Source organism: Microcebus murinus, chromosome 3 (assembly GCF_040939455.1).
Source record: "Microcebus murinus isolate Inina chromosome 3, M.murinus_Inina_mat1.0, whole genome shotgun sequence".
NCBI lineage: Eukaryota > Metazoa > Chordata > Mammalia > Primates > Cheirogaleidae > Microcebus > Microcebus murinus.
In genome coordinates, this window is record NC_134106.1 from 70,896,015 (window position 1) to 70,920,181 (window position 24,167).

General features: G+C 46.1%; 1 protein-coding gene and 1 long non-coding RNA gene across 2 annotated transcripts in view; one reads left to right on the top strand and one right to left on the bottom strand.

Moving 5' to 3' along the window:
• The window catches only part of TCF7L1 (transcription factor 7 like 1), a 156,103-nt gene extending 131,936 nt beyond the window's left edge, over positions 1-24,167 (top strand). Inside the window, exons 5-12 of the mRNA XM_012774266.2 lie at positions 16,759-16,891; positions 17,770-17,872; positions 18,123-18,206; positions 19,148-19,291; positions 20,040-20,199; positions 20,292-20,399; positions 21,317-21,392; positions 22,770-24,167. Coding sequence (XP_012629720.2) covers positions 16,759-16,891; positions 17,770-17,872; positions 18,123-18,206; positions 19,148-19,291; positions 20,040-20,199; positions 20,292-20,399; positions 21,317-21,392; positions 22,770-23,203 — 1,242 coding nt within the window. The 3' untranslated portion in view covers positions 23,204-24,167. The remainder of the gene's footprint in view (positions 1-16,758; positions 16,892-17,769; positions 17,873-18,122; positions 18,207-19,147; positions 19,292-20,039; positions 20,200-20,291; positions 20,400-21,316; positions 21,393-22,769) is intronic.
• Positions 19,286-22,828, bottom strand: LOC142870052 (uncharacterized). Its single transcript, XR_012918586.1, has 3 exons — positions 21,292-22,828; positions 20,856-20,949; positions 19,286-19,495 (listed from the first exon to the last, which is right to left on the bottom strand). It is a non-coding gene; the product is annotated as an uncharacterized LOC142870052 (long non-coding RNA).

Below are 24,167 nucleotides of genomic sequence, written 5' to 3' on the forward strand. Positions count from 1 at the left end.
TGCCTGGCTGATTTTTTTTATATATATTAGTTGACCAATTAATTTCTTTCTATTTATAGTAGAGATGGGGTCTCACTCTTGCTCAGGCTGGTCTTGAACTCCTGACCTGGAGCAATCCGCCCACCTCGGCCTCCCAGAGTGCTAGGATTACAGGCCTGAGCTACTGTGCCCGGCCGACCAGTCCGTTTTACAGACAAGCAGGCTAGGGCTTCACTGTTGCCCTATACTAGGTATGAGGCATTGGGGATACATTATGTTTATTAAAGCTTTATTTTGGAAAGTTTAATAGATACGTAAAAATAGAGAGAATTTTGTAATGAACCCCTGTGTTCGTTTTATCCATACTCCTCCTCCAACCACATGGAGGTTTAAAGCAAATCCCAGACATACAAATATTTCATTTGTATGAAATACTGATGATCCTTGTTCATTAAAAGCTTGGAGTCTAGTTGAAGAAAAAGAGCACATGCATAGAAGAATCGGTAAAGAATGGCGTGGTGAGCCTGTGATCACAGGACTGGCTTGCATGGTGGCCGAGCTCTTGATGGTTTACAACGGGATGTCGTGTGTAGCTCTCAGGCGATTCCCGCAGCCCTCCACAGGGAGGCGGGCACAGATGACAGTGTAGGGAACAGTGAGTGGCAGGGCCAGCCACCCAGGGCAGGCTGCCTAGGTTGTGTAAAGCCCTGGGGCCAGGTTCTGTGGCTAGGCACCAAGGCACTCAGGAATAAGCCAGGGTGGTGGCCCTGGCTCCCAGAGTCCCACCTGGGATGGCCGAGCACAGGGTGCAGGTGCCCTCTAGTGGTGTGAGTCAGCCCAGGTGGAGGAGGACGCCTGACCCACATCCACCCTGCCACAAACCTAGCTTGTCCCACCCCAACCCCCCAGCACAGCTGTCTCTCTTTAACAGTTTCAAATCTCTTTCTTACCCCGGCCCCCTCCAGCAGACCCTGGGGTGGCTGGGCCCTCTGTCCTCTCTTTTGTCCCTGTATTATCTCCCTGCATATTATCTCCACCTGCTTGTGGAAGAAGGGATTTCCCTTTAAAAACTATCAGGTGTGCTGTGAGTTTCACATCTTCCCTGTTGTTCAGAGCAACCCATCTTCAAAAAGTAAAAGCCAAGCTCTGTATTCAGCCTTCCATCTGTGAGCATTACCCTGTTTTCCTTCTAATGCGTACCTGGTAACTTCTCACAGAGACATCACTACGTCGCTTATTCTGCCTGTCTGTTGCAGCCCGGCCCAGCTCTCCAACTGCTGTCTCATAACTAGCTCCAGTCGTTCTCCTGCTTTTTCTCAGCACAGCTGACAGTATTTACTACCTTCAGCCTCCTGTAATCCTCTTTTCCTTGGCTCCAAGATACTGTATTAATACACAGTATCCGTTTGTTGTCCTTTCTAAGCTTCCATTTTCTTTCTAGACTCTTTTCCTCAAATAAATCAACTATTTGACACCACTTATTATCTCAGCGTAAGTGACAGAAAAATATATGAGATCCCTAAACTCTCAAGAAGGTTCTACACCCCTGGTTCTAACTGCCAGACAAACATCCAGTCATCGCAGATGTGTGCTCTGAAAATAATAATTCAGTGTTGCAGTAGGGCAAGGGTCCTTTATTTTGTCTAAGAAAACATGGATTGTTGCTCCATGAATGTAAATTACCTCATTACATCACAGATGGCAAAATGGATAATTTTCTAGTAAATTATATATTATCATAATCTGTACTCCAATATGCCAAAGCCATATACCAGGCCTCAAAAGCTTGCAGAAATTTTATAGGAGAACACCTTAACAATAATTGGGAATTCGACAGATTGGAAGAAGACCACCATTTTCCATTTCAGAGTCAAAGCATCTCATGCCAACTTCTGAGGGGTGCCTGTGTAGGAGCAAAATTTGAGTTACCTGGGGAGGAGGACTCACATGCTGGAGGCTGTATAATATACTTGGTTTGAATCCCAGCTCCACCTCCTTCTATCTGTGCAGCTCCAGGCAAATTACCTCATCTCTCTTTGCCTTGGTTTCCTCACCTATTAAAATGGGGATTAGAAGAGACTGACTTCATAGAGTTGTTGTGTGAAAATGGGCCAGTGTATTGAAATGAGTTTAGAATTGTGCCTACCACAAAGTAAGCCCTCAATAACTATTTGCTTACTACCACCATCACTACCACCACCACTGCTACCGCTGCCTCCACTGTTATTAAATTAGAGGGAAAGAACAATGAAAATACTGTTTAATTAGCAAAACTAAGAGGTAATGAGAGCCTGCATTAGGTGCCAGAACAAATGGACAGATTGCAAAGGTAATAGAGATAATGAGCCTATAGAATTTAGCATCTAATCCCCCAAGGATAGGATTTAATTGGGCTGGGGTGGGGCTGGTATCTTAGTTTTTTAAGCTCCCCAGGAGATTCTAAGGGGCAGCCAGAGTTGAGAATCATTGTGGTAATTGCAAATCAGAGAAAAAGTGGAAGGAGATAAAGACACCCCAGTTTACTAGGTGTGGGTTTCTCTTTAGTGGTATAAGCAGGACCTGAAGGTTTGAGGAAAGTAATCACAGAGGCTTGGGCACTAGCTTTTGTTTTAGAGAAATTAGAACACTCGAGATTATGCAATTCATTTAGAATCAGGAGTGAAATACTTTAAGATGAGGTTTGCCCTGGGAGTAAAGTAAATGAAGGAAACTGCCTGCATACTTGCAGAGATTTAGGGAGTCATGCAGAAGCTGTCTATCAGGGAAGTGTGTATAAACAAGTCATAACTGGGCCAGGGTGTGGGGTGGAGTTAGGTATTTAATAATTTGGATTTTGCCTCTTCTAAACAGCTCTAAAGACTAATAATAATATTTTATAAGTACCTATTTGTAAGATCCGATCACCGTAATCTCATTGCTTGCAGACCCTTACTGTGTGGCCCCATGTGCCCAGCCCAGCTTCCCCCCAGCCTCTCCCAGGAGCACTGTGCCCAGCCACGCAGAACAAATATGTGCAAACCAACACCAAGACAGGAACCACATCTGCTCTGTTCACATTTGTTTACCCAGCACCTGTCATAATGCTCAAGGAGCATTTGTTGAATGAATGAAAGAATAAATGGTCTTGTAAAAGGTTGATACACCCCTTCTATACCTTTCTTTACCCCAGATCCAATCCTTCTTTTCAGAACTTTTTTTTTTTTAGTTAAAAAAAATTTGTTTTGAAACCATAAAAGTAATGCATAAACTGTGGTAGAACACTTGGAAAAATGCTAGAAGGGACAGAAAAAGACCTACAATCCCACAACCTGCAAACATTTTTTAATATAGTATTTCAGACTCATGTGTGGGTGTTTGTGTGTACACATGTGTACATGTGTATCTGTAACTTGCTTTCTATATGATGACTAAAGTGCTTCCTGTCCGGGCAGATGCCTGATAAGTTCTGCTGGATAACAGGCAAATGGGGCCAAAGGCCAGGAGACAAATACTCTACATCATTTAGAAATGGTTGCAATTTCCCAAAAAGTTTAGAATGACTTAATCCCATTTTTTGGGAAAGTGGCCAGATTTTCAGGATTTTTTTTAAACATAAATTTTAGCTGTCAAGTTGAGCATCCAGAATCCAGAGAGGGAGGAGGACATAGGGTATCAGGAGGTCAGGGTAGAGGAAGGTGTTCAGAACAAATGTAGATGAAGATAGTGCAAAGGCAGAAACAACATCGACCAATTTTGAAACTTTGCCACCTCTTAAACATTTTTTTTTTTTTTTTTTTTTGAGACAGAGTCTCATTTTGTTGCCCAGGCTAGAGTGAGTGCCGTGGCGTCAGCCTAGCTCACAGCAACCTCAGTCTCCGGAGCTCAGCTATCCTACTGCCTCAGCCTCCCTAGTAGCTGGGACTACAGGCATGCGCCACCATGCCCGGCTAATTTTTTGTATATATATTTTTTTAGTTGGTCAATTAATTTATTTCTATTTTTGGTAGAGACGGGGTCTTGCTCAGGCTGGTTTCGAACTCCTGACCTTGAGCAATCCGCCCACCTCGGCCTCCCAAAGTGCTAGGATTACAGGCGTGAGCCACCACGCCCGGCCTAAACATTTTTTAAACTGATGGACATAGATGGTTTCCAGCTAAAGTTGATATCCTTATGCATATATTTGTGTACATTTATACTTTCCCCCTCATTTTTAAGGTATACTTTTCACATAGTAAAACTCACCCAAGTGTATAGTTCTGTGAGTTTTGACAAACTCATTAGTCATGTGTTCACTGCAGACAAGATATTGAACAGGGCCAGGCACGGTGGCTCACACCTGTAATCCTAGCAGTCTGGGAGGCCGAGGCAGGAGGATCGCTCAAGGTCAAAAGTTCGAAACCAGCCTAAGCAAGAGCGAGACCCTATCTCTACTAAAAATAGAAATTAGTTGGCCAACTAAAAATATATAGAAAACATTAGCCAGGCATGGTGGCACACACCTGTAGTCCCAGCTACTCGGGAGGCTGAGGCAGGAGAATTGCTTGAGCCCAGGGGTTTGAGGTTGCTGTGAGCTAGGCTGACGCCATGACACTCTAGCCCAGGCAACAGAGTGAGACTCTGTCTCAAAAAAAAAAAAAAAGATATTGAACAGTTCTGTTAGGCAGGGTTCTCCAGAGAAACAGAACCAACAGGATATGTTTCTGTATATGTGTAGAGAGAAAAAAATAATTGTAAGGAATTGCCTCACACAGTTGTGGAGATGTTAGTACAAATCTGCAGGCTGGGCTGGCAGGCTAGACACTGGCAGGGGCGAGTTGCAGTCTGAGTCTAAAGGCAGTCTGCTGACAGAGTTCCTCTTTAGATTTTAGGGCTCAGCAATAACCCCTTTGGGCTCCATTCTCTGTCCTTTCAGCCCACCAGGACAGCAGACCCGTCGCTGAGGCCCTGGGCAGCAGACTGACCTTCTGAATCACCTTGGGGGTCATTCTTCCCTTTTCTTGAAAGATAACATATGTTTGCAACTAGATAGTCCATCCTACAGAATCCAGAAGTCTGACAGCTTTCCTTCATTTTGTCCCATCTTTGTCCTCTTCAGTCCAAGAGTGCAGTGTTTCTGCTAAGGTGGTTGATTGCACCTACGAGTCATACCTATCATCTCTGTATCACATGACTGCCCAGCTACATCCTTGGCATTCTCTCCAGAACACCCTTTCTCGTTTTTTAATAATATGGATAGGCTGAGAATTTTCCAAGTCTTCAAATTCTGATTCCTTCTTGCTTAATAATTTCTTCTTCAATTTCTCTCTATCCTCTTATGTTTTACTATAAGCAGTAGGGGGAAACCAAGCTGAACCTTTAGCACTTTGCTTAGAAATCTCCGCTAAATATCCAAATTCATCACTCACAAGTTCTACCTTTAACAAAACCACTAGAATTATGATTCAGGTAAGTTCTTTGCCACTTAATAACAAGAATCATCTTTCCACTAGAGTCTAATAACATGTTCCTTATTTCCATCTGAAGCCTCACCAGAAACACCTTTAATGTCTATATTTCTGCCAGCAATCTTTTTAAGACAATCTATGCTTTTTCTAACATGCATCTCAAAACTCTTCCAACCTCAAACCATTATCCAGTTCCAAAGCAACTTACACATTTTTAGGTATTTGTAACAGTAGCAAGTACTTAACATATCATTATTGGGAAGTGATATGAGAATCACTTCCTGATAATGAGAAATCTGTATTAGTTTGCTAGGGCTCGCATAACAAAATACCAATGCATTCCTACATTTCCTCGGGACACCAGTCAGTTTGGATTGAGGCTCATCCTATTTTAATCACCTCTTAAAGGCTCTGTCTCCAAATATAGTCATATTCTAAGGTTCTCGGGATTAGGCCTTCAACATACAAATTTAGAGGAGTACACAATTTAGCCCATAACAAGTTCCACATTTCTCCCGCTAAAATTTCCCATGCCCCTTTGTAGTCAGCTCCTCCACACCACCAACACTAGACAACCACTGACCTGTTTTGTTCCTATGGTTTTGCTTTTTCTAGAGTGTTATATAAATGAATCATGAGGTATCTAACCTTTGAGTCTGGCTTTCATTTACCAAGATACATCTGGGATTCATCCATGGTGTTAAATGTATTAATAGCTTGTTCCTTTCTGTTGCTAATATATCCATTATATGGATATATTTATCTATTTGTTTATCTATTCACCAGTTGAAGGACCCTTGGGTTGTTTTCAGATTTGGTGATTATGAATAAATATATAAAATCTAATGTAATTACATAAGTATATTCACATACGGGTTTTTCTTTGAAAATATGTTTCTGTATCTCTGGGTAAATACCTAAGAGAAGGATTTTTTTTTTTTTTTTTAAGAAACAGGGTCTGCCTTTGTTGCCCAAGCTGAGTAGCTGGGATTACAGGAGTGAGCCACTGCACCCAGCCTGGGATTGCTTTATAAACTGTTTTCAAACTGCCAAGTGTTTCCAAAGTGGTTGTACCATTTTACTTTCCTACCAGCAATGCATAAAAGTTCCAGTTGTTCCACATGCTTGCCAACATTTGGTATTGTCAGTCTTTCTAATTTTATTTCACTTTAAATGTCTGTAAAGCATATATATTTAAAAGAAGAATGGGAAAATTTAAATGGTAGCTGCCCTTGAGAAGTGGGGAGGAACATAGGACTAGTGAAGTGTTTTAAGAAGATTTAGCTTTCTATGATGTTTATTAAAGAAAAAAGAACAAAACAAAAAACTACAAAAATGGTAATAAATCCTGGGTGGCAAATTTGGGGTAAGATGTCAGTCTTTATACTTCTCTGTATTTCTCAAAGAGTATTTTTGTAGACCTTGTGTGTTAAGTCAGCTATTGCTTTGATAATGCTGTGTAACCAACAATTCGGTGGCTTTCGTTAACAAACTTTTCTTTTTTTCCACTTATAGATCTCTGGGTCAGCTGAAGTGGCTCTTTTAGGTTAAGGGAGAGTTCAGGTCTTCTCCACATGTATCTCACCCCAGGACCAGTCACTGTCCTGGGCATGTCCTTTGTGTGGCATATGGCAGACACACAAGGGAAGCATATTTAAAGCTTCCTCTCACTTTATTTCAGGTCTGCTAGTATTCCATCAGCCAAAGCAAGTCATAAGAGCAAGTGAAATACTAATGGGGCAAGGGAAGAAAGAAAAAATTATAAATAAATTAATTAAAAATTATAAATAAATTTTTTAAAAACCTAACAGACGTGGTTACATCTCAGTCTATTGGTTTTGTTTAGCATTTAGAATTCTTCGCCAAACTTACTCTAAACAGGGGTAAGTTATTGTCGCAGGTCTTAATAATCTCATTGTCCAATTACTTGCGTTCATATTTTAGCATCTTTAGCAGGATCAAGATGGAATTTCTCTTGGTTATCATCTTCTCGGTATTACAAGAACCCTGCCAAGACTGTTTTGATATAGGCTGAATCTTACTCATCATTATGTTGATGGTTCTCTTTCTGGAGCAGGCACCAGAGTCATCTGGGGGGCTTGTTAAAACAAAGGTTGCTGAATCCCTCCCCTAGAGTTTCTGAGGGAATTTAGGTGTGGCCTGAGCATTGGGAGTTTTAAAAGTTCTGCAGGTGAGTCCACCTTTGCAGCCATAGTGAGAACCACTTCTAGAAAAGTGGTTCTCAAGCTCTGGCAGGCATCAGAATCACTAAGAGGGCTTATTAAAACACAGATGACTGGACTCCACTCCCAGAGTTTGAGTCAGTAGGTTGTGGAAGGGTGGGGCCTGAGAATGTGCATTCTGACAAGTTCCCAGGTGATGCTGATGCTGCTGGGCTGGGGACTGGACCTGGAGAACCACTGGCATGGGGCGTCGCCTACACTAATAATAGTAAACACCTTGTTTCAGCACTGCAAATTGGACCATGTGCAGAAGCTGGAGAGCTTCATGTCAAATTACTAATTGCCAAGCCAGTGCCTGGATGCCCTCCTTCTAAAGAACATGTGTCTCTGCTCCCACTTTCAGCTGAGAAGCCTGATGTTGCTTAGCATACCAGTTCTCAAATAAAAACATTTGCTGGAATTTCCCTTTTAAAATGGTACACAGCTTCTCCATCTCTCACCAGTATACCAGTGTAGACCCAGGGAACTCCAAAACTCATAGCATAGCATGATGCTGCTCTGTACTACCTCCAATAGTGATTTTAATTTTTAATGCACAGTATTAGCTTTTTATTCAGGTATAATTTTTTTTTTTTTTTTTTTTTTTGAGACAGAGTCTCACTTTGTTGCCCCGGCTAGAGTGCCGTGGCATCAGCCTAGCTCACAGCAACCTCCAACTCCTGGGCTCAAGTGATCCTCCTGCCTCAGCCTCCCAAATACCTGGGATTACAGGCATGTGCCACCATGCCTGGCTAATTTTTTCTATATATATATATTTAGTTGTCCAATTAATTTCTTTCTATTTATAATAGAGATTGGGTCTCGCTCTTGCTCAGGCTGGTTTCGAACTCCTGACCTTGAGCAATCTGCCCACCTCGGCCTCCCAGAGTGTTAGGATTATAGGCGTGAGCCACCGTGCCCAGCCTATCTGGGTATAATTGTAAACTTCCAGAAAAGCTGCAAGATTAAGACAAGGAACTCCCACATACGCTTTGTCCAGATTGTCAAATTTTGCCCTTGTACTCTATGCTTCTCTCTCTCTCTCTCCCCCTCTCTCCTTCTCTGCCTTTCTCTCCCTCTCCCTCCCCCAGCCATCATTTTCTGAAAAGTTTGAGAGTAACTTGGAACCATTGTGACCCTTTACCCCTAAATACTTTAGTTGTATTTCCTAAGAACAGAGGCATTCTCTTAAATAACCACAGCACAGTTACTAAAATCAAGAAAGTCACATTACATTTCATATTATTATCTAACCCGCAGTATAAATTCAACGTTTGGCCTGTGTCGCCATAATGTCGGTGATAGCCATGTCTGTTTTCCTGCCCAAAGTTCAGCCCACCATCACACATTGCATGTAGCTGTTGTGCCTCTTTAGCCTCTTCTAATCTAGCAGTGTTCCTTAGCCTTTCTTTGTCTTGACTTTCACATTTTTTGAGAAGTACGGGCCAGCCATTTTGTAAAATGCCCCTCGGTTTGGGTTTGTCCGGTGTTTCCTAACGATTAGATTCAGGTTGTGCATTTTTGGCAAGAACGCCACTAATGTGGTGTGCCTCATCTCAGAAGACAGGCCCACCGTGCCCATTTGTCTCAATTCTGGTGCTGTTAGCTTCAATTGCCCAGTTTTGGTGGTGTCTGCCAAATATTTTTCACTGTAAAGTCACTACTTTTCCCTTTGGGATGAATACGTGCTTTGTAGGGGGAGGTTTTGAAGCCATGCAGATTTCCTGTTTCTCGTCAAATTTTCACCTAGTAGTTTTTTAGCAGGCAGGGACGATTTTCCACTTCCATCATTCCTTCCCTTAGTTTCTGCTGTTGAGCTTCTTTGAAATTCTTACTCATATCTCCCAGCTCATTAATCTTCAGATAGATCAGAGTTGACATTGCCAGCAAGTGTAATTTGTGCCATTGATAACACTGAGGAGAAAACTGGTGATAGATACAGAGAAGAGACAGTAAAAAACCATCTACAAATACTATTCCTAAAGAAGAGATCAAAAGAAATGAAAATGCCTGATTCAGGCCATGTATCAAAAACATTTGTACCCCCTTAATATTTTGAAATTTAAAAAAAATTTTTTTAAATAATAAATGAAAATGAGAAAAGACAATAAAAGTTAAACTGGGCTTTAAAAATAACTTGAATTTATGCATCAAATGAGCCCCTGAATTCTATAAAACTAAATGAAAATTGATGCACACCTAGACACATCCAGAATTTGAATTGCAAGGTTTAGAAACAGTTTATTTCAAGCACCCATGCAGAGGTGGGGAAAGGCTAGTTCACGCCAAAGGAACAAAAATAAAGGTAACCTTAGGGTTCTCTTTTGCTATGTTAATGCCAGCTCACAGTGGGAAAGGGAGGGTTTGGGTAGGGAAAGGTTTATCTGAAGAATCCTATGCTGTGTCCAATTTGCAAAGACCTCAAAAACGTATCACAGCTTAGGAGAAGGTCCTGAAGGCACATTCCAATTCCCTGAGCATTTTCTCTCTCCTGCTGCCCTGCAGAGACTCTTGATTTATCTTCACATCTTTCATAGCCGGCAGCACACTGCCTGCCTCCTATCAGGAGGACAGAAGTATCTGTTGACACTTCTCCTCATTCTCCCCTCTCTGCTCTAGTCCTCTGCCTTCTGTGTGTCCCCACACGCTCCAGGCACACGGCACTGGTGATCTCCTGCCCAAATGCTCTTTCCCAAAACCTACGCATCTTGCTGCTTCCTTTGGGCTTTTTGAAAATGACTTCATAAGTTATTTTCTCACTGAGGACGTCCCTGGTCATCCTGTGTAACATCCTGTTTAACCCATCCACCCCTCTACATTTCTGCTTTCTCTGACTTGTTTTTTTTGGTGTTTTTTTTTTTTTGAGACAGAGTCTCACTTTGCTGCCCAGGCTAGAGTGAGTGCCATGGCGTCAGCCTCACTCACAGCAACCTCAAACTCCTGGGCTCAAGCAATCCTCCTGCCTCAGCCTCCCCAGTAGCTGGGAATACAGGCATGTGCCACCATGCCCGGCTAAATTTCTCCATATATATTAGTTGACCAATTAATTTCTTTTTATTTATAGCAGAGACGGGGTCTCGCTCTTGCTCAGGCTGGTTTCGAACTCCTGACCTGGAGCAATCTGCCTGCCTCGGCCTCCCAGAGAGCTAGGATTACAGGCGTGAGCCACCGTGCCTGGCCTCTGACTTGGCTTTTCTCTTTAGCATTTTAATACTTTATTACACTATTATGATGTATTTTATCTATCTAATACATTTTATTTTATTTATCTTTATATAGTTTATTTATTTATATACAATATATATTCTGTTTGTTTACCTCGTTTATGGTCTGTCTCCCCGGCTAAAACATAAGTACCATGAGGATGGGGTTTCTTGCCTACACAGACAAGATTCTCTACTGCAAGGGTCCTCAAACTTTTTAAACAGGGGACCAGTTCACTGTCCCTCATACCATTGGAGGGCCAGACTATGGTTTAAAAAAAACTATGAACAAATTCCTATGCACACTGCTCATATCTTATTTTGAAGTAAAAACACAAACGGGCAAAAACACCTGCATATGGCCGGAAGGCCGTAGTTTGAGGACGTCTGCTCTACTGTGTGGGACGAGACCTAGCCAGAGCCTGGCACATAGGAACACAAGTACGTGTCCTTTTTTGTTGTTGTTGACACATGGCATCTGCAGGGCCAGGTAGTTCAGCAACTCGCCGATGCCATGGGAGACCCAGGTCCTCTGCCTTGGTGTCATCCTCCACCCCTTGGGCTCCCTGGCTCAGTGCCTGCCATAGAGAGTCCCCATAGACATCGAACCAGTAAATATGAGGGTTAAGTTTTATTTCTCTCAGGAGAGGAAAATTTTGTATGGGAGACGTGTTCGTGTTTGGATTTCCTTTCTTTGATCGGATAGACGGAATGAGCAGAGCTTACATTTTGCCTTTGCAGTAGCATTTGTTAAAGGGTGTACAGGGGCAGACTTATGTCTTTTCCAATTTCAATTAAGTTCGTATTTGCCCCTGCTTCTACTGTATGTACATCTTTCAACCTTATTTTCTGTACTAGCCAGCTCCTTCTGGAATAGTTTGCTAATTTTAAGACAGACGTGGGGAAAGAGCATGTAATTTAAGGTAATTTAGAGACAGGTGGCCAGAAAATGGCGAGGCAGCCAGAAACCGTGGCATATGAGGAAAATCAGAGAAGACTGGAGGAACAGGGTGGCTCCTTACGGTGCTCGGTGGGTTCTCGCTAGGCAAAGGGAACACTGAGGTAAGTGGCGTGCCAGTGTACAGGGAAAGAAAGGAGACATCCCAGCAATGTGTTTAAGGAACAGCTTTCTGAGACCTGGAATGGGATGTGTGCGAAGAACCTTGTTCTCTGTCAGAGAAGCTTGAGCAGTGAATCCAAGCAAGGAGCTCCAAAAACGAGAGCAGGCACAGCATGCTCCATTGAGTTACAGGTGGAGGAGAGAGGAAAAAATCATGGATAAGTTTTATCTACAAACATCAGGAAGAAATTCATCTTCATCGTGTGGAACGTGAGGTATGCTGGAGGAAAATTGGGAGCTCCTCCTTGTGGGTGATCAGTAGCAGGGACGTCACGTGTTTGTGGGTTTGCAGCATACTTCAGTGTACCTGAGCAGGTTACTTAGTTTTAACTAAGTAACCCTCAAGGAAATGTAGGAGTAGCTTGGAAAGATTCCTGCAACAAACCTTAGATTGAAATACTACTTACTACTAAGAGCACAAGCAAGAAAAGAACATGGCAAAACTGACACTCTGTAGTAATTGGGTCAAAAAAATTTAGAGACTCCCCCCTGGCCCAGCTGATCATCTCCAAATTTAAGAATCAGAATAATATTGAATATTGCAGCTGTAGCCCAAAAGTCCTTGGACATCTTCCTTCAAGCCCCTCGTTTTGCAGTTGAGCAATCTCAGCAGAGACAGACCCCTGTCTTGAGAGGACCAGGTCCACTCATGGCCATTTCAAATCTCATTTTCCTCCCATGGGGATTTGCAATGCTGTGAATTGGTGATGTTTTAGGTACAATTCTAGTTTCCTCCCCCCCCCCCCGCCCCGCCCCCCAACCCTGCTTTAAGACATAGTTTTGGCCACCCAAAGAGAAGGTTGCCTCCATCAGTAAACAGACATTTGAATGTGATTTCTTTAGGTCAGCCTTGACAAGTGGGAAAGTTTTTTGAATTTTTAAAGGACAGAGTTTTTAAATCTATAAAATTAGGTACTGAGTCTCTTAAACGTGGGCAGACTGTCAGTGAGCCTACGACTCCTTTGTGAGCGATGGTAAAGTTCAGGGTCATCTCCATCTGCACTAGAAGCCTATGTACTTCTGCTCTCTGGATTAAGGTTAAGAAGAAAAGACAATAGTGAGTGAACAATAGGAGTCCGCTGTCTTGTCAGGGCTTCAAACAAGTTATAAGGAGAGGCAGCTGGAGGGGGGCCAGGCAGAACTTTTTAGGGGGTGACTCATGGAGGGGCGGATGCTGGGTCTGTGGAGGAACTGTATGGAGTTGGCTTCACTTTGAGCTCGAAAGCAAGTCCTCAAGAGAGAGAGAGAGAGAGGACACACGGCTTCCTAGGGAGCCAGGAGTTTAAAGAAGAGCTTTGGTTTGAAACCACTGAAATAGACAAGAAACACCTAGACTAGAAAAGCGTAAAAAAATAAAAATAAAAATAATAAAAAAAAAAGAAAAGCGTTAGGTCTATAGGAGTTGACAGAAGGATTTAAGGTCCCAGGTGGCTCTAAGATGCTCTTCGTTGTGTAGATCTGGATTTAGCTGCCTGGCCGAGCTCACATCTGTGCCTTCACTTGTGCACATTGTTTATGCTGGGTTATCTGCTGAGCGGTGTGCAGAGGTGCCTTGCATTCCTAATCCTTGGCCTGAGTTTATGGCGTGTACATCTTGTCCTTAAAGGCAGCTGTGGAGAGAAAAGAGCTTTTACTGGGACGTAGCCTCCACGGAGAGCCTTCCTCCTGGTCAGCCTCAGAGCAGTTTCAATCCCTAAATCTACTTCCCATGGTCCCCTCCCAGTTCATTTGCTGGGCAATGATGCCACCTACTGGGGAACTGAATAACTCACAGAACATTTAGATGACTGTAGGTTTCCAAATACAACTCACATCTCCCTGCTTTGTGCTTAACTCTGCGCCCATTCAGTGCGGTTTGCCGGCTTCTGTAGAGCCAAAACTCCACAGCACATGGGCAGTCAGGATTCATAATGCTATCTCCTGTTTTAAGATGGCTATAAATGATGTCAACAAATGAAAATTTAAAAACAATGCACAGAAGGTCTGGATGAAAGTACCAAAAGGATAATAATGACTAGGTTAGGATGGTATTATCGTGTTTTCTAAATGCTTTATGATATAGGTTGTGTTTCTTTCTTAGAAAAATTTTTATTCATAGTATTTTTTTAAGTAGTAGATAATATAGAAAGGGAGATGATAAAAATACAATCATTGACTAGACAAGAAAAAAATTTCTTTTTTAAATAAAAAATAAGGCTGGGCATGGTGGCTCACACCTGTAATCCTAGCACTCTGGGAGGCTGGGGCAGAAGGATTGCTTGAGGTCAGGAGTTTGACCAGCAGCCTGAGCAAGAGCAAGATGCCATCTCTACAGAAAATACAAAAATTAGCTGGGCATGGTGCTGTGTGCCTATAGTCCCAGCTACTTGGGAGGCTGAAGCAGGAGGATCACTTGAGCCCAAGAGTTTGAGGTTGGAGTGAGTACAATGGTTCCACTGCATTCTAGCCCAGGCAACAGAGTGAGACCTTGTCTCAAAATAATAATAATAATAATATTAACAAATAAAAATAAAAAACAAAATCACTACTACCACTCAAACAGCTACTACCAACATTTTGATGTGCTTCTGTTTAGTCATTTTTGTCATAGATTTTTTGTATCTTTTTTTAAATTACAATCATTCTATGTAATTCTTTTGTCATTTACTTTTACTTTGTTAATAATTCTATTCCATTTATAATACTAAAATCATTTAGATGCATAGGGTTCCTAAAAATCTGATCTTCAAGTAATTGTTTTATACTTTTTGTCCTATACTTGTGTTTTATTTTCATGTGTAAGGAGATATCTCCAAAAATCAGTAAGTGAACAGGTGGACACAGTAAGATGAATATTTTTAAATGTATTATGCAACTTCGAGCCCACTATTGGAGGTGAGGTGTGGTTTGCCCAGTAGGGCCCAGCCCTGTGTGCGCGCCACCTAGTGGCAGTGGTCATGAACAGTCTGAATTCTCTGCTTAGCCTATTGTGGGCACAAAGGACTCTAGGAAATGTTCGGATTGGGGTTTACATCATGTGCACCAAACAAGAACCACATGAAGGCCGGACATGGTGGCTCACACCTGTAATCCTAGCACTCTGGGAGGCTGAGGCAGGCAGATTGCTCTAGGTCGGGTTCAAAACCAGCCTGAGCGAGACCTCGTCTCTACTAAAAATAGAAAATTAATTGACCAACTAAAAATATATATAGAAAAAATTAGCCGGGCATGGTGGCGCATGCTTGTAGTCCCAGCTACTCGAGAGGCTGAGGCAGCAGTATCGCTTGAGCCCAGGAGATCGAGGTTGCTGTAAGCTAGGCTGACGCCATGGCACTCACTCTAGCCTGGGCAACAAAGTGAGACTCTGTCTAAAAAAAAAAAAAAGAACCACATGAAAGGGAAGAGGGCTCGTGGAACCTATGAAATGAAAAGTTCACATGGGAAGATAGCTGTTTGGCGTTCCAGCCCTTGGGCCACCTCCAAATCATCTTTTTAAATCTCTTTTTAAACAAATCTTTTCTCCACTTGTAACTCATTCACCTTATTATCAAAAAAAATAATGTCTGCCCTTTCTCACAGATATGTTTGAGTAGGCTCTTGGGGAGGCAGATTGTGCAAGAGAAAACACGGTTGTTAGAGCCATGAAGAGCTGATGTGAACCCCCGCTCTGCCACTTGCCAGCTGTGTCCCAGGCTAAGTCCCTTAATCTCTCTGAGCTCAGTTTCCTCATCTCTAAAATGGGGATAATCACAGCTTCTTTGCTAGATTATAATAAGGACTAGACATTATGCTTAGCGCTGTCCTTTTAGTGTGAGTGCTTAATAATTAAGTGTAGCTGTTTTTATGATACAGAGCCATATGGGCTAGATGCCTATAATCCCAGCACTTTGGGAGGCCAAGGCAGGAGGATCACTTGGGGCCAGGAGTTTGAGACCAGCCTGGGCAACATAGTGAGACCCCATCTCTCAAAAACAAAAGTCAGCTGGGCGTGGTGGCACACACCTGTAGTCCCAGCTACTCTGGAGGCTGAGGCAGGAGGATCACTTGAGCCCGAGTTCAAGACTGAAGTGTGCTACGATCTCACCACAGCACTCCAGCTGTGTGACAGAGCGAGAGACTGTCTCTAAAAAGAAAAAAAAGGGCCTTATTAAGTTAGATTAGGTGAAAACAATTTAAAAAGTTAATTCAGTTTACCAATTCTGGGATGCGCAGGTTTTTCCCATGTTAACATCTCTGAAATCAAGATGCATTCATGACGTGCCGATGTTTTTTTCTTTTTAGTGGCTATATGAAATAACAGTACCCCTAACATTTGGTGGTGTCTTAATCAAAATGTGATAATTATGACCTCTGAGCGAAGTGCTACAGAGAGAAGTTTTACATGCTTTGGGGTTGTGCTTGTGAAGCCAGAATATGGTGACTGCTCACGTGAGATCTGATGGAGACAGTCCTGTTCCCACTGCCCTGTTCCCTTCTCAGACTTGAACCTGGGAGCTGCCATTTCTCCGATTTTTATCTGGAAAGTGTGTGTCGAACCTTTTCAGATTCACAGGTTGTTGCCCAGCAGCCCGTGGCACCTGCCAGCACACAGCGTACAGGAGGGGAACGCGGGGGCTGTCTGGGAGGGGTGTGCTGAAGGCCGCGGATCCCTTCTCCGTTGCCGCCTCCCCTGCTACACGCGCACATGGCCGCCGCCTCTCCCGGCCGCTCAGAGGAGTGAATGGGCCGGTGCATGGGACATACCTGGCACATGCTCGACTCAGTAAACAACAGCTGACTTCACTCTCCATCTCCTTGGCAACGGGGCCTCATCTTTTCTCTCTCTTTCACAGTCTAATAAAGTTCCCGTTGTCCAGCACCCACATCACATGCATCCGTTGACACCCCTCATCACCTACAGCAACGACCACTTCTCCCCCGGCTCCCCTCCCACACACCTCTCCCCGGAGATCGATCCAAAGACAGGTGAGTGGTCTGCCACTCGGGCAGCGCCCCTGCAGGGTGGGCAGGCCTTCCTGTGGGGGGTGGGGGGCGTGACAGCCCTTGAGTGAGGCACACCTGGGTTCCAGTCATGCCTCCAGCTCTGGAGAGGCCCCACCCTCTACACCACAGGGTCAGGGTCATGGTCATGGCGAGGACCGGAGGGAATTCCCGTAAGCGTGCGGGGCTGCTCTGTCCGAGTCTAGCTCAGCTGCAGGCTGTGCTTCCATAAGACAAGACCTTTGCCCTAAACCGAACATTTTCAAATAAAGGCATCAGTGTAGCCAGACTTATAAATACAGCTATACAGCAGTGAGGCTGAGCTAGCTTTTTTTTTTTAACTTGCCCACCAGACCTGTCTGTCCCAGGGAGCCACGGTCTTCAGGGCATGCCCACAGAATCACCGTGGGTGGCACTGCATTTTTGGGGTCCCTCTTTGGAGAAATAATGGTTGCAGATAATAAGGAAGACAGATGTGGAATGGAAACCCAAAGTTTATTTCTCCATGAATTAGGCAGGTTTTCTAGAAAGTTAGTTAATGGATGACTGAGGCTGCCCCAGCTCCCTCTCGTACAAGCCTCCTGTGTGCCAGGCAGCTGGGAGTTCCTCCTGCCAACAGAGATGGCATCTGCGTAGCTACAAAGAAGATGTGTTAGTCTGACCCTCCCTGAATTATGTCCTTGAGTGACTGGTCGCAGCTGCCAGGGAGGTGGCAGAGGGCAAGGGTGATGAGAGGAAAGGGTCTTCCAGGCTCCAGAGTACCAGGGACACAGGACATGGGGGAGGGATGCTCCCAGATGATGTTCTTTAAGGTGCTAAGGTGGGGCCAGGGAACAGTCTGACACCTGTCTCTTTGGAAGCAGGAATCCCCCGGCCCCCTCACCCATCTGAGCTGTCACCATATTACCCACTCTCTCCCGGAGCTGTCGGACAAATCCCCCACCCCCTCGGCTGGCTCGTCCCACAGTAAGGAAACTTGCAGCCTCTCTCACCCTCATTCCTCCCTTGCACTGCACTCTGCCTCTGTGTCCCCAGCCTGCCCTCCCAGGAAGCCCCTCAGAGGAAGCGCCCAGGACCTAGACCACCCTGGGCGGCTCGCTCCCGACGCTTCCTTCCTGCCTGCCCCTGTTTCTCACCCTTTCTTCCCACCCTTCTCCTGCCCTGCCCTGACTTTCCCCATGCGCTGACCAGGTTTCCTTGCTCCTGGCCCTCATAGGCAAGGACAGCCCATGTACTCCCTCCCTCCTGGTGGCTTCCGGCACCCGTACCCTGCCCTCGCCATGAACGCCTCCATGTCCAGGTGAGTCCCGGGGATGTTTGTGTGCTGGTGGCCGTGCTGTGACTGGCTGTGAAACAGCCTTTCTCTTCAGTGACCAAGAAGGCCTGGGCTCACCCCTTCACCCGCCTCTCTGTGATAAGTTGCCTTGCCCTGGCCCATGCGCCTGACCCCCAGGTCAGAATGGAAACCGTAGGATCACTCTTTTCCCGACTCTCTAAGAGAATAATTTCAAAGCCCTCGCACCCTCCCCTCCTGCCGTGGACTTAGTGGCATAGACGCATTTTGAGTCTAGATGCTCTTTGACTCAAGATGGGGTTATGTCCCGGTAAACCCAGTATAAGTTGAAAATATCATAAGTCACTTTTCACCTTACAAAATTTTTGATTAACAATGGGTTTACCCAGACATAACCCCGTCTAAGTCAAGGAATGTACTGAATGCATATTGTTTTTGTACCGTCGTAAAGCAAAAAAAATCATAAATTGGGAATGTTACTGCATATCATACTGAAGCCAGAGACTGGTAGGAAATAAATTTTTTCTGAAATGATGTCAGGAGAGGAGAGGAGACAGTGAAAGAGGATTTCTGTCTCAGGGACTGGCTCTACCTGACAATGGGACCACCAGTGACAGAGGGCATGCCACCCACAGCATAAGCCCTTATTTCCCCCTGTGTACCCTGGCCTCTGCCCCTCTACTTCTTTTGTGTGTTTCATCCTACCTATTTCCAGCACCAGATATAAGTACCCATGTACTTGGCAGGGGTCAGGGGGGATTGTTAGGTGTTTCCCAAACTTGGTTCTCTAGAAGATGATAAGTGGCCTTCTGTTCCTCAAACTATGCCACAGCAGAGGTGTTGACATGCCTCTTCCCTCAAGGCAGGGAGCCACCCATGTCCTCTGCTGGGTGACAGGCAGTCAGCCTGAGTCCCTCTGTCATCATCTGTTTCCACCTGGTATGCAGCCTGGTTTCCAGTCGGTTCTCCCCTCACATGGTGGCTCCCGCCCATCCTGGTCTGCCCACCTCAGGGATCCCCCACCCCGCCATCGTCTCACCCATCGTCAAGCAGGAACCAGCACCGCCCAGCCTGAGCCCTGCGGTGAGCGCGTAAGTGACAGGCAGCCCGGATCAGGGCGGGAGGGGCAGTCTTGGGGGGCAGTCTCTGAGCAGCAGATGCTGTCTGTGTTTCTCTCCGGGTCCCATCTGGCAGGCAGCCTGGCATTCCCTCGGCCAGGTCCTCTCCCTTGGGAATCATTCCCTCCGACTTGCTGTGGTCCCATCCTCTCAGGAACACCATGCCTCTTGTTTCCCCTATTGAGGAGAGTTTTACAGCCGGATTTTAGAGACTGAAAGAGAACCTGAGAAAGCTTTTAGCTCCCCTCATCCCCCCACCTCCCACCCCCACGTTACACTTGAAAATGTGAGGCCCAGAAAGGACAAAGTGTTTTCTTTCGAGCTGAGCCGAGCACCAGGGTCCTGCCTTGTCCACCATGCCATGAAGACGACAGGAAGCCAGTCAGTGCTCCACGGCCAAGGAGCCCCTTGTTTCTTCCGAGAGCCCTATGCCACTTCCCGTCACCCATGGCCAGCGCCTGCCAGCTTGGGGGAGAGTTAATCTCAGCTCTCCCACCACCCTCTGCCCTTTGTCGGGACATCAGTGGGTAGATTTTCAAAGAACGTGGCTTGGAGAGCACTCACAGGGCGGGAACTACTTGCGGAAGATGCTTAAGTGCCAAGGCAGCCATGGGGCCACTCGAGTGGCATCCCAGCAGCTCAGGTGCCGTCCCCAGAGGCAGTGACCGGTGAGTCGGATGCCTCCTGACACTTGCTAACCTGCAGCCATGCGCCTTCCCAGGAAATCGCCAGTCACCGTGAAAAAGGAGGAAGAAAAGAAACCCCACGTGAAGAAGCCTCTGAATGCCTTCATGTTATACATGAAGGAGATGAGGGCCAAGGTGGTGGCTGAGTGCACCCTGAAGGAAAGCGCAGCCATTAACCAAATCCTGGGGCGGAAGGTAAGGCCCGCCACTACCCTCCAGGCCGCGGGGGGTCAGCCAGCAGCCCCGGCACTGACCGCCCTTGTCGTCTCTGGCCCTCCCTCCCCCAGTGGCACAACCTTTCTCGAGAAGAGCAGGCCAAGTACTATGAGCTGGCCCGGAAGGAGCGGCAGCTTCACTCCCAGCTCTACCCGACCTGGTCAGCGCGGGACAACTATGTAAGTGCTCTCCCTGGGCAGGGGGACACTCAGACCCCAGGAGCAGCCTCTGCAGGGGGGATGGGGAGAAGGAAAGTGACTACATTTATAGAGGGCTCTTAAGACAGGGAGAAGCTCGTATTTCTCTAGAAATAGGGAAGGCATTTTAAATTCTTAAGAGGTCAACAAGATATCCTAAGGACAGGCTTAAATTTGTATCATTACCATTTTAACTGGACTCCGCTTTTGATTCTGTAACACAGGGTGCAGTGCTAGCCCGGGGCCCAGAGACCAGCGTATGAGCCTCAGGGGAGCTTGTCTATAAACTCCCGGAAACTAGGCAGATTTTTGAATATATGTCCTTATTTGCTTTTTTTCTGGTAAGAGAATCTATGGCTGCATCAGATTTTCAAAGCGACCTGGGACCCATCAAAAAAGAATAAGAACCACTGTTTTAGCCCTGGCGTGGTGGCTCACTCCTGTAACACCAGCACTTTGGGAGGCCAAGGTGGAAGGATCACTTGAGGCCAGGAGTTGGAGATCAGCCGGAGAACATAGCAAGACACTGTGTCTACAAAAAAAATAAAAATAAAAAAATCAGCCAGGCATGGTGGTGCATGCCTGTAGTCCCAGCTACTCAGGAGGCTGAGGCAGGAGGATGTTCTATTCTAGGGAGAGAAACAGAAAACAAGTCTGAAGGGCAGGAGCAGGAGGCAGCCTTCCGGGAAGGCCTGGACAGCTGGCCTGTAGGGGAAGAGCGTCTGTGTGAAGGGGAAGGAAGGCCCCCACCACCTCCAGTCCGACTCCCCTCCACTGCCCTCACCAGGGGGCCAAGAGCAGTGGGGACAATGTCCTGTCTTCTCCCTGATTGGGGGTCCCCCTGATGAGCTGGCATTATTCCCTCCCTGCTTACCGGTTCCTTTGGCCATCTTTCCCAGGGTAAGAAAAAGAAGAGGAAGAGAGAAAAGCAGCTGTCCCAGACACAGTCCCAGCAGCAAGTCCAAGAGGCAGAGGGTGAGTTGGGGTGGGGGGGGGGCACTGCCCTCTTCACTGTCTTTCCTGCCGAGGCAGCTTGCTGGGTCCATGCTGTCTTCTAACAGCTGTCATTTGCAGGGCTCTGCCTCTCAGTAGCCTCAGCATACTCAGGTGGGTGTTATTATCCTTTTTAGAGGTGTCCAATTAAGAGACTCAGAGAAGTAAGGGCATTTTCCAAGTCACTCTGCTTGTCAAGTGGTGGCAACAGGATTTGAACCCAGGAAATTCTCACTTCAAAGCCTGGGTGCTTTTCAATTCAGTTGAGTTGCATCCTACTTGAGGGTTAATGGAGTGTGGTTGAAATTGTCCTTGAAGTTCCCTTAGGAGGGCAGCACATGAGAGACTGGCGTACCAGCTAGCAGTGAATCCAGTAGAGTCAGGTTTTCCTCCAGTGTTTTTTTGGTTGAACGCCACAAGAAATGGTTTGCTTAAGTTTAGGGGCCAATTTGTGTCCAAAATCTGTGCTAAATCTTTTTATACCCAAATCACACCTAGCACAAAGAGATGCCCACATTGTGACAAGTATGCGAGTCATGCTCCCATCTCATGCTCACTCCAGGACAAGTGTACAGCTGCTTGCACCATCAAAAGTGCTCTCCAGGGCCGGGCGTGGTGGCTCACACCTGTAATCCTAGCACTCTGGGAGACCGAGGCAGGCAGATCATTTGAGCTCAGGAGTTCGGGACCAGTCTGAGCAAGAGCAAGACCCTGTCTCTACCAAAAATAGAAAGAAATTAATCAGACAACTAAAAATATATATATGGTGGCGCATGCCTGTAGTCCCAGCTACTCGGAAGGCTAAGGCAGGAAGATGGCTTGAACTCAGGAGTTTGAGGTTGTTGTGAGCTAGGCTGACGCCAAGGCACTCTAGCCCGGATGACAGAGCGAGATTCAGTCTCAGAAAAAAAAAAAGCTCTCCATCTCCCATTTCCTTCCTTCTTCCCTTGTATCTACATAACGTGAGAGTCATCTACATAGGAATACATGTAAGTGAAAAAATGTATATGCAAAATCCACTGTATGGTATGCTGCTCAGCAGGCATATAGTATCTCTGTACCATAAGCCAAAGATTTTAAAGCAAATTGAATAGAGATTCATCCCAAAAGTTGCGAGATTTAGGAAAGGAAGACTGAGCTTCCCTAAGTCTTCATCAGTTTGGGCGTTGCCCCTTCTCTATGCACTGGGTATTCTTGAATGCAGTTTCCTCATCCTGGAAACCTTAGAAGTAATTTCAGGTCCTTGCTTAAGCATCCCTATGTTTCCAAAGTCCATATGCACAGCTAGGGCTGATCCTCAGCCTCTATCTCTCCCAAAGCTACAGCTGTTCACCCTTTCTTGCATTTTTTTTCTCCTAGGTGCTCTGGCCTCCAAGAGCAAGAAGCCATGTGTTCAGTACCTGCCCCCTGAGAAGCCCTGTGACAGCCCCGCCTCCTCCCACGGCAGCATGCTGGACTCCCCTGCCACCCCCTCTGCAGCCTTGGCCTCCCCAGCTGCCCCTGCTGCCACCCACTCGGAGCAAGCCCAGCCCCTCTCCCTCACCACCAAGCCGGAGACCCGGGCCCAGCTGGCTCTGCACTCCGCTGCCTTCCTGTCAGCTAAGGCTGCAGCCGCCTCCTCTGGCCAGATGGGCAGCCAGCCCCCCATCCTGTCCCGGCCCCTCCCCCTCGGGTCCATGCCTGCAGCTCTGCTGACCTCTCCCCCGTCCTTCCCAGCCACGCTCCATGCCCACCAGGCCCTGCCAGTGCTGCAGGCCCAGCCTCTCTCCCTGGTCACCAAGTCTGCCCACTAAGCCGCCCCTGACCTATGCAGGCTGTCACGTGACTCAACGAGTAGAAATGATTCACAAGAAAAAAGAAAAGGAAACTTTATTGGTCAATATTTGACCACTCTGGACTGTTCTGTAAAGTGACTGGTAACAACAGCACTTTACATTTTGTAGATGTAACCAGTAGCTGATCTTAAGGCTTTTTTAAAAAACAAAACAAAACAACAAAAAAAAATCTCTAAAAGAAAGAACTGAAAAGTAGTGTGCTATTCGTCCCTTATGTGCTGTGGTGGATGGACCTGGGCAGAAGATGCCTTTCTGTATACCTCTCTCTCTCTCTGCCTCCTGCCTCCTCTCCTTCTCTGTCCCTACCTGCCTCAGCTTCCCCACTCAGTCTGCATGTTTGCCACTGCTATGATTTCTAGCCAGGGACTCTGCCAGGGACTGGGCCAGTCCTGCTCACGTCCCGTTACCCAGCCCAGGTTTCCATCATCTGCTCAAGACCATGGATCCTTCCCCTTTGACCCTTTTGTCCTCTGCCCAGTGGAAGGCCGTCACCATGTGAGAAGACATCGTGGCCTGATTTGTTTCCACCAGCATCCCCCTCCCGCAGTGGACCCAGACCCACCAGCCCCCAACTTCCGGTGGGGAAGGTGGTCCTCTGAAATGGTTCAAGCCCACATTTAAAGGGACTCAAGGTGCCTGCCACTTCCCCAGTGAAGAAGTCTGTGTTCCTCCCCCTCCTTGCCGGTGGAGACCGTCCCCTCACAGTCCCAGAGTGGCAGACAGGACCGGCTCCACGGTCTGGCTCTTGTCACCTGGGTCAGTGCCAGCACAATCTGCCAAAGTTCTAAAGACCCTCTCCCCTCCCCCATCACCTCACATGCTTCTTCTGTGTGTATTTCTTTTTGTTTTTATGATTTTTGGAGCAATTTAAACTCCCAGTTGTTTATTTTCACAAAAGAAAATAAAATTGCAGTTGCAAGAC